At 46.5% G+C, this 11,052-nt stretch overlaps 1 protein-coding gene across 2 annotated transcripts in view; it reads right to left on the reverse strand.

The window, feature by feature from the left end:
- CREB3L2 (cAMP responsive element binding protein 3 like 2) overlaps positions 1-10,277 on the reverse strand; it is a 100,518-nt gene extending 90,241 nt beyond the window's left edge. For both annotated transcript variants that reach the window (XM_077469239.1, XM_077469238.1), the window contains exon 1: positions 9,853-10,277. In XM_077469239.1, coding sequence (XP_077325365.1) covers positions 9,853-9,948 — 96 coding nt within the window. In that variant the 5' untranslated portion in view covers positions 9,949-10,277. The remainder of the gene's footprint in view (positions 1-9,852) is intronic.
- Positions 10,278-11,052: the final 775 nt, after the last annotated feature.

An 11,052-nucleotide genomic window follows, 5' to 3' on the forward strand; every position in this document is an offset into this window, starting at 1 on the left:
TCACTGCACACTGTGAGCTTCTCACAATGTGCATTAGAACCTGCAGCAAGTCCCAGCCCTCATTGTATCCTGGCTAGAGCATGCCCCAGCAACATCTAGCTCTTTCTTCCCCAGCAGTAAAAAACAGAGAGGGGTTCTAACCCTCCACTATTTGATTCAAAACTAAGAAAAGTTTCTTACTTTGACATACATTTGAAAAGTACAGTTGAACTTGACTGGTTTCCCTGCCCATCCACTCTCTTAGGAGGTGTATAGAGACAAGGATGTGCTTGTCATGATATTAGCCATTCATGGGGGTGACGCTGGAGATGATGGTTCAGAGGAATACAAACAGGACTGGTGCAAAACAACCAGCCAAGGAGAAGAACACACAAATGTCCTCTATAAACAATAGGGATTTGTTGGAAAGGTCAGCGTTTCATCTCAATGGCGATGGATTGAACTTTCCAGCAGATCCTGTCTGTTGGGCAAACACGCATCTTCCCGTGGCTCTGTTTACACATCTGTTTAATGCATAGAAATTGGGATTTAAATGCAAAAACAACAGGCACACGTTATATGGCCTCGCCTGACCCGACAACAACTCAGATAATGGGAAACAGGAGTGTAACCACACACGGCCCTAAATACTACAAAACTGGGGGGGGATTTACTAAAACTAGAAAGTAAAAAATCTGGTGCAGCTGTGCATGGTAGCCAATCAGCTTCTGACTTGTTCAATTAAGCTTTGACAAAAAAAAAAAAAAAAATAGAAGCCAATAGCTGCACCAATTTTTGCACTCTCCAGCTTTAGCAAATCAACCCCTAATTGTCTATATAAACCCCTGCAACAATAGAAATCATTCCTTTATGCCCCATCAGCCAGATGCACTTCCAGAACTGCTGGAGTATAGTGCAAATCTATCCTATTATTATTAGTGATGGACGAACGTTTCGCCCGGCGGTCGTTTCGCGGCGAATTTCCGACTTTCGCCGTCCGCGGGTTCGAACGCCTTTTTCCGTCGTTCGCCCCGGCGGACTTACGTGTTTAATGTATACAAGAACTTTAACCTTTCGTGACACGTTTATCATGTGTTACAGGACAACCAATTGAGACATGACAGCTCATGGACACTTGGACATTCCCCCTAACCTATAAATACACCCGATCCGGTGGCCATTTTACATTCTTTCTTCTGTCACTGTAGGGAAAGGATCCTGTGTGGAGTAGGGACAGAGAAAACGCTAGCTATTTGGTACACAAAAGTTCTTTTCAGGACTGGTATAGGTGTTAGGTCAGCAGCCTGAGTTTCTTTTGTCAGTTTAGATAAAGGGACAGAGCGCTGTATGCTGCTATTTTAGGGACAGCTCAGCCAGATTAGTCTTTCTTCATCATCATCATCATCATCATCATTAGCTGTTACTATCAGGTCCACAAAAGAGCTATTCCAGCTAATCGTTCCAGCCTACTCTTTTTTGCCAATTTGTATAGGGACAGGCAGGAAGCAGTGTGTCAGGCAGTGAGGATAATTTTAAAGACTTGCTGTTACTATTAGTTCCACAAAGGTTCTTTTCAGGACTGGTATCAGTGGTACGGTAATAGGCTTGTACACGTATAATATTCTTTCTTCCAAATATAGAAAGAATATTATACTTGACTGCTGCCCTTCTGCTGCAGTCTGCTAATCATTCACAACTCACTTGTTCCACAAAGCTCTTTATCAGGACTGGTAACTTGGTCTGTCTAGGGTGCTACGGTACATAGGCTTGGGTGCGGTACAGTCTGCTGTTCTGTAAGGACCGCTATCGGTCCACAATACATAGGGTTGCCGTGCACTACTGCTGACCGCTGCCCTATACTGCAGCAGTCCTTCAGCGGTATAGGGACTGACGCACAGTCTGCTAAACACTAATACACAACCTGCTTGGTCCACAAAAGTTCTTATAAGGACTGGTAACTTGGTATAGGGTGCTACGGTACATAGGCCTGAGTGCGTTACAGTCTGCTGTTCTGTAAGGACCGCTATCGGTCCACAATACATAGGGTTGACGTGCACTACTGCTGACCGCTGCCCTATACTGCAGCAGTCCTTCAGCGGTATAGGGACTGACGCACAGTCTGCTAAACACTAACACACAACCTGCTTGGTCCACAAAAGTTTTTATAAGGACTGGTAACTTGGTATAGGGTGCTACGGTACATAGGCCTGAGTGCAGTACAGTCTGCTGTTCTGTAAGGACTGCTATCGGTCCACAATACATAGGGTTGCCGTGCACTACTGCTGACCGCTGCCCTATACTGCAGCAGTCCTTCAGCGGTATAGGGACTGACGCACAGTCTGCTAAACACTAATACACAACCTGCTTGGTCCACAAAAGTTCTTATAAGGACTGGTAACTTGGTATAGGGTGCTACGGTACATAGGCCTGAGTGCAGTACAGTCTGCTGTTCTGTAAGGACCGCTATCGGTCCACAATACATAGGGTTGCCGTGCACTACTGCTGACCGCTGCCCTATACTGCAGCAGTCCTTCATTGGTATAGGGACTGACGTACAGTCTGCTAATCACTAACACACAACCTGCTTGGTCCACAAAAGTTCTTATAAGGACTGGTAACTTGGTATAGGGTGCTACGGTACATAGGCCTGAGTGCGTTACAGTCTGCTGTTCTGTAAGGACCGCTATCGGTCCACAATACATAGGGTTGCCGTGCACTACTGCTGACCGCTGCCCTATACTGCAGCAGTCCTTCAGCGGTATAGGGACTGACGCACAGTCTGCTAAACACTAACACACAACCTGCTTGGTCCACAAAAGTTCTTATAAGGACTGGTAACTTGGTATAGGGTGCTACGGTACATAGGCCTGAGTGCAGTACAGTCTGCTGTTCTGTAAGGACCGCTATCGGTCCACAATACATAGGGTTGCCGTGCACTACTGCTGACCGCTGCCCTATACTGCAGCAGTCCTTCATTGGTATAGGGACTGACGTACAGTCTGCTAATCACTAACACACAACCTGCTTGGTCCACAAAAGTTCTTATAAGGACTGGTAACTTGGTATAGGGTGCTACGGTACATAGGCCTGAGTGCGTTACAGTCTGCTGTTCTGTAAGGACCGCTATCGGTCCACAATACATAGGGTTGCCGTGCACTACTGCTGACCGCTGCCCTATACTGCAGCAGTCCTTCAGCGGTATAGGGACTGACGCACAGTCTGCTAAACACTAACACACAACCTGCTTGGTCCACAAAAGTTTTTATAAGGACTGGTAACTTGGTATAGGGTGCTACGGTACATAGGCCTGAGTGCAGTACAGTCTGCTGTTCTGTAAGGACCGCTATCGGTCCACAATACATAGGGTTGCCGTGCACTACTGCTGACCGCTGCCCTATACTGCAGCAGTCCTTCATTGGTATAGGGACTGACGTACAGTCTGCTAATCACTAACACACAACCTGCTTGGTCCACAAAAGTTCTTATAAGGACTGGTAACTTGGTATAGGGTGCTACGGTACATAGGCCTGAGTGCGTTACAGTCTGCTGTTCTGTAAGGACCGCTATCGGTCCACAATACATAGGGTTGCCGTGCACTACTGCTGACCGCTGCCCTATACTGCAGCAGTCCTTCAGCGGTATAGGGACTGACGCACAGTCTGCTAAACACTAACACACAACCTGCTTGGTCCACAAAAGTTCTTATAAGGACTGGTAACTTGGTATAGGGTGCTACGGTACATAGGCCTGAGTGCAGTACAGTCTGCTGTTCTGTAAGGACCGCTATCGGTCCACAATACATAGGGTTGCCGTGCACTACTGCTGACCGCTGCCCTATACTGCAGCAGTCCTTCATTGGTATAGGGACTGACGTACAGTCTGCTAATCACTAACACACAACCTGCTTGGTCCACAAAAGTTCTTATAAGGACTGGTAACTTGGTATAGGGTGCTACGGTACATAGGCCTGAGTGCGTTACAGTCTGCTGTTCTGTAAGGACCGCTATCGGTCCACAATACATAGGGTTGCCGTGCACTACTGCTGACCGCTGCCCTATACTGCAGCAGTCCTTCAGCGGTATAGGGACTGACGCACAGTCTGCTAAACACTAACACACAACCTGCTTGGTCCACAAAAGTTTTTATAAGGACTGGTAACTTGGTATAGGGTGCTACGGTACATAGGCCTGAGTGCAGTACAGTCTGCTGTTCTGTAAGGACCGCTATCGGTCCACAATACATAGGGTTGCCGTGCACTACTGCTGACCGCTGCCCTATACTGCAGCAGTCCTTCATTGGTATAGGGACTGACGTACAGTCTGCTAATCACTAACACACAACCTGCTTGGTCCACAAAAGTTCTTATAAGGACTGGTAACTTGGTATAGGGTGCTACGGTACATAGGCCTGAGTGCGTTACAGTCTGCTGTTCTGTAAGGACCGCTATCGGTCCACAATACATAGGGTTGACGTGCACTACTGCTGACCGCTGCCCTATACTGCAGCAGTCCTTCAGCGGTATAGGGACTAAGAGTTTTGTCACAGGGTGATTTAAAAAATGACAGGCAGAGGAAGAGGCAGGCCCTTCCGCAGGGGTGGTAGGGGTAGGGCAGGAGCAACAGCCTTGAGCCAAAGTGGGAAGTTGCAGAAGGTGCGTTCAATTACTTTAAAGGACGCACCAGACTTGGTTGAGTGGCTCACTCAGCCTTATTCTTCTGCACCCTCCTCATCCTCTCGATCTGCACCCTCTTCTTCACTCTCTGCTATGTGCACCCCCAAAGACACTACCACCAACAACACCACCACCACCACATACCTTCCGCTTGAGTGCAAATGGGGGCCTTCATGCTCCAGTGTTTTAATAGGGACCCCCGTATAAAAAGCATGAGGGTCAAGGACCAGTACTGGGTGGCAACGTACTTAGATCCCCGGTACAAACACAAAATGGCGGAAATGTTACCGCCGTCGCAGAGGGCTGTCAGAATGCAGCACTTCCAGGCCTTGCTTCGAGAAATGCTGCATTCTGCTTTTGCGTGCGCTGGCAGAGGAGCAATTCCCACTCCCAGAGAAGGATTTGCGGGTACCAATCCAACAGCGCCTGCAAGAAGAGGCCGGTTTGAAGATGTGTTGGTGACTTCGGATATGAGGTCATTCTTTCAGCCGACCCATCGACAGGTGTCATCCGGATCCAGCATCAGGGAACGCCTAGACCGTCAGGTGTCCGACTACATTGGGTTAACGGCCGATGTGGACGCTCTGAGGAGTGATGAACCCCTAGACTACTGGGTGGGCAGGCTTGACCTCTGGCCAGAGCTTGCCCAATTTGCAATCGAACTGTTGGCTTGCCCCTCATCCAGTGTCCTGTCCGAAAGGACGTTCAGCGCAGCAGGGGGGATTGTGACCGATAAGCGTACTCGCCTAGCTCACGACAGTGTTAACTACCTCACATTTCTAAAAATGAATGAGGCATGGATCTCGGAGGAATTCAACACATGTGATCAGTAGACCATGTATATGTCTATAAACAATTTTTGGAATCAAGCACACAGACCTTCTTAATTCATTTGGCTCACTTCCCTGACCCAAAAAAGCACACCGTACTATATGCCCCTACCCTCCTCTTTGAAGAGGTTGAGCGGTGTCATATTTCTACTGGGGCTGCTTATTATGAGGGGTTCCCACCATCCCTGTGCTGTGCTGACTTCCTCCTGGGTGTTCTTATTATGAGGGGCTCCCACCATCCCTGTGCTGTGCTGACTTCCTCCTGGGGGTTCTTATTATGAGGGGATCACACCATCCCTGTGCTGTGCTGACTTCCTCCTGGGGCTGCTTACGGTGCTGCTGTCAGCGCTGTATGTCACGGAGCTGCTGTCAGCGCTGTATGTCACGGAGCTGCTGTCAGCGCTGTATGTCACGGTGCTGCTGTCAGCGCTGTATGTCACGGAGCTGCTGTCAGCGCTGTATGTCACGGAGCTGCTGTCAGTGCTGTATGTCACGGAGCTGCTGTCAGCGCTGTATGTCACGGAGCTGCTGTCAGCGCTGTATGTCACGGAGCTGCTGTCAGCGCTGTATGTCACGGTGCTGCTGTCAGCGCTGTATGTCACGGAGCTGCTGTCAGCGCTGTATGTCACGGAGCTGCTGTCAGCGCTGTATGTCACGGAGCTGCTGTCAGCGCTGTATGTCACGGAGCTGCTGTCAGCGCTGTATGTCACGGAGCTGCTGTCAGCGCTGTATGTCACGGTGCTGATGTCAGTGCTCTGTATTACGGTGCTGCTGTCAGTGCTCTGTATCTCCTGCACCCTCTTGTTTGCCTACCCTGGTCCCTGACCTTCCCTCTCCTCCATTGCCTTCATTAGCTCCATAGTCTGAATTGTCAGAACAATTTCCCAAATAAAAAAAAAATGCTTGTAGTTATCGATCCCAAATTCACCTCATACATGTATTATGCTATTGTCCAGGTGGTGGGACTACGTGCTACCCCCTAATAATTACCCCGTGGCCGCAAATTCGACCTAAAGGTTTGCGAAATTCGCCTCCCATTGAAGTCAATGGAGCCCGCGGCGAACGGTCGTTTTCGCGAACGTTTGTGTCCGTTCGCGTTTCGCGTTCGCGAAACGTCCCGTCGGAAGTTCGTCCATCACTAATTATTATCATGGAGCTATTTATTCCAAACTACATACAGCTTTTTGGCCATCATCAGTGCAGTATATGGCACCGATGGCCTCTATGGCATAAAGGTAAGCTTAGGCCTGGTTCACACCTATGCAGGTTGCAGTTTGCATGTTCCAGATGCAGTTTTCAATAAACAATTTTGATCTATTGACATTTATGGAACCAAAAACGAATCCCTGACCCTTTCCATAAAATGCATAGGTGTACACCAGGCCTAAAGGTACACTATAACCATACATGTTATGGTGAGAAGGGATTAACCCCTTTCCACCCAGCCGTGTCATCCTTTTAACTGGGCAATTAGTCCAAGGAGTGGGAAGGTCTGCCTGATGGAGTGATAATTGTGATTGGCTGTCATGGTGGTCACATGAGCGGAAGCCAGTCCTGGCAGCTGCCCGATCATGTGACCCTCTGTTCTAGGAAGATTTTATTGTGCTACACACTGACTTGCTTTAAGGGCTTTTCCTGGTGCCTACCCATGGCAGCATACCTATGGTTGGTTGCTCCACCACCAACCATAGGTATGCTGCCATGGGTAGGCACCAGGATAGGAAAATTACAGAAAGGTAAGAATTCAATTTACTGTTTTCCTGGTGCCTCTGTGGCAGCATACCTATGGTTGGGGGTGGAGCAACCAACCATAGGTGTGCTGCCCTAGGTCCGTTCAATTTTGAGTTCTTTAGTCCCTTGTTACCATAACCTGTATAGGAATATCCCCCCCCCCCCCCCCCCCCCATTATAAAACACTTTGGTTAGGCTCAAGCCATTGCCTTTCTGCTTTCATGTGTTTGTAAATGCATGTTGATGAGTATTTTGCATGCACGCACTGACATGCACATTTAATGCGTTTTTAATGTTGGCCAATAGGAAACTATTTGGGCTTGATACCAAGACCTAAAAATGAATGCAAAATGCATCATATGTACAATTCCATGCTTCATTACTCCTTTAGGCCTCAAAGTGCATGAAAGGGAACAACAAAAAAAAAATGACCTGTGCAATTTTCAAAAATGTGCTGCCGCACATAGACGGGAACAAGCCCTAGCATTGCCTTTGATGACAAACCCGTCTTTGAAATGCGAGTGTGCAAAGAAGACAGCAGTCAGCTTAGCTTTACACTATTCTAAGGTGCGTGAAAATTCCCTTGCAAAATGAACATACTTTAAGGCTGGGGTCTCAAACTGGAGGCCCTCCAGCTGTTGCAAAACTACAAGTCCCATGAGGCACTCCAAGGCTGACAGTTACAAGCATGACTCCCACAGGCTGAGGCATGTTGGGACTTGTAGTTTCGCAACTGCTGGAGGGCCACCAGCTTGAGACCCCTGCAATTTAGCCATGAAGAAAAACTAAATTAAAGGTCCATTTACATTTGTGTGGTGCTTTAATGCATGTGCAATAAAGCGTGTTGCATCACGTGTTAACGAGCGTTGCATTTAGGCAGCCTACTGAAATCAACGGGCTTCTGAAGGACCAAAATGTCCCAAAAAAGCCAGACATGTCACAAAACGTGTGCCACAATCATTGTGCTGCCATGCAATGGAGTGCAATTAAATACGAATGGCATCACGGTGCATCAATGCATGCAACATGCGTAGCTTTATTGCACAGATGTAAATCTGCCCGTGGGCTTTACATCTCCTAATTATGAAAGAATTACATACTATCCAGGTTTTAAACGGAAGGAACTTCATAAGAAGGTGATGAAAAAACTCCCTTGTAGGTCCCACTCTCCCAATCACAAGTATCTGTGACTTCCTAGCAAAGGGAACTCAGCCAAAGTTTCTATAAATGCTGTCAGTGTCAAAATATCCCAAGACGCTGTACAAATGCCATATACTGTGGTAAGCCCATTCACTGCCACCAACCAGCATTACTGCAATCTGATGAGTTTTAACTGTTTGCTGTCCTCTTTTCAAAACCCACATTTTTATGTAACATTTGGAGTTTAAAATGCGACGCTTCAAAAAGTTCTACTTTTCAGATCCTGTAAGACCCCCCCCCCCCCCCCCCAATCCCAGCTGGTGACAATGGTTGACTTTCTTCCAGATGCAACATCTGTAAACTCTGAGTGGGGGCCCCCTTTAAGGATGAGATCAAGTAGAAGATGAGGTGACTAAGACTGGAAAATCCTGGAATGTAATTGGCTCCTTTTATACCCTTACTAGGAACGCCAGTGGTTTGTTACAGTTATAGCTCCTCCCACTTCTGTTATTCCAGATGTAACAATGGAATTTATAGTTAGCAAAAAAGCACAAAAGCAAATGCAACGGTACAAAAGGAAACCCCACAACTGGAACAGCTGTCAATCTTCTCGCTTCGAAGCACAGTACAATTCATAATAATCCTATGCACAGTGTCATAATAATAAATTATGAACTCTTTATTATTATTTTGCTATATATATATATATATATATATATATATATATAATATTCCGGGTGTGATCAAAGGAAATCTATATAAAGGAAGGACATTACATATTATATAAAATAAAATGTAACCAGAAGAGTAGCGGGCACTTAGACAGAACTACCAAAAGATGTGGTGCACAAATAACAAAAACTGAAATTAAACGCACCTGGGTTACAAACGGGATAAGCGCAGATCTAGATGAGAACAGTAGACCTGCATATAGTGTTAGAGTGGGCGCAAGCGGGGGGGGGGGGGTGATTTTTTTGGTAGTGTGATCCTTGTACTAAAAATACCCATAAACTGATCAATCTTGCCTAACCATTGATTACTACACATAGGGACCATAGAGGGTAGTATTGATTAATCGCTAATGATCGAATGATGGTCCAGATTTGTGCGATCAACTGTAAATACCAGCAGCGCGATTGATCACAGGTGACCGTGGGTGAATTTTAGTAGTGTGATCGTGCTACTAAAACTGCCTGCGATCAATCGATAGCAGATAGCGACACAGAAAACAATTAAGTGCTGCTGTGATTATTCGCTAACAATTGCACGATGCTCCAAAATTTCGCAAGTATGCAATTTTTGGTAGCAAGATCATGCCAATAAAACCACCCGCTAGCGATCGTCCAGTCTTAAAATTGACGTTCTGCAGCACTTTCGTCGCTCCTTGCGTCAATGGAAGTTAGCACATTTTCTGTCGCCGTTGCGTTGGCGGCAGACTACGCTTGACGTTGGTGTGTAATACATATAAATGATGGTTTTATCATATTCTGATCATCTCACCGTATTGTACAGCGAGTCGCTCTCGGCCACCTCGGACAGCTCGCTCAGCTTGCGATCCCATTGGATGACAGGGTCTCCGCTTTCCAATATCTCCATTTTCAGTCCGTTATTCAAAAGCAGCGAAAAAAACAACTTTGGATTTCTGGGCAGAAGGTGAAATTAGTTTAACATTAAAATCCAGCAGAACCCCCCAAAAGCAAAGTAATCAGCTGATCACAAAAGTTTAAAGGGAATCAATGTGAAGTCAACAAGTTGCAGGATGTGTGTGTGCAGAGAGGGTAGCACTGCTAGGAGGATCAGTGCGATGTGAGTGGCGTCTCTCCCGATCACAAGTCTATGAGGTCCTGTGGGAGGTCAGGGTAATAATAGTGAGCGCACAACCCAAATATCCTCCGTCTCTACTGTCCACGATCAGACTGACAGTCTAACCCAGCCCCCGCCCCCTCCTGCTCTCCAAACACGCCCCCTCTTCTCCCTTCACCAATCGTCGTTTTCTTTGCGCCAGGCTTCGTGCGTCTCAGCCAATCAGCGCGTCTCTAATGCCCCCGGGGATAACGCAGCTGAGAAGTTCAGGAATGCGGGCGGAGCTCGGTTTGTTTGATAACTCCAGGAACCAATGGTGAGGCGAGCGGAGGCGTGAACCCCGTTTCACGGTGGATGACTGATGTTATCAAGGGCCAATAAAGGTGCAGGATAAGATGGCGCGACCAATCAGATAAGGACAAGAATATCTGAGCGACCAACACAAAGGAAACCCCGCCCACAGGCAGTACCTGGAAGTGCAGTGCTTATTCAAAGGATGAGCCGTATTTATTATAATACTGGGGCCAGACTATAGACCAATCAATGAATTGTATACTCTTCTATTATTATAGAATATTATTAATGCGTTATTAGTGTGAATGTAATGATAACTAACATTTATTTATTATTACAGATATGTATGTAGTCTACCCCAGATACTATAAAATGATGAGCTAAAACATCATACATGGTAATAACAATATATATTATTAAAATGATACCATGCACCTAAAACAGAACATAACATAACATAATTAACATGTCATTGAACTTAACATTAAAAGAGTTTATATACAATAGTGTCAAACAATTTACTGTCCAGAGAAAAATATGATTGGAAGATCGAAAAGATTGTTTCATGCTCCATATCATTCTATCTACTTTTCTATGATCTGA

This window comes from Lithobates pipiens, unplaced genomic scaffold, assembly GCF_037356315.1.
Source record: "Lithobates pipiens isolate NorthernLeopardFrog02 unplaced genomic scaffold, aLitPip1_a1.2 Scaffold_8, whole genome shotgun sequence".
Taxonomy (NCBI): domain Eukaryota; kingdom Metazoa; phylum Chordata; class Amphibia; order Anura; family Ranidae; genus Lithobates; species Lithobates pipiens.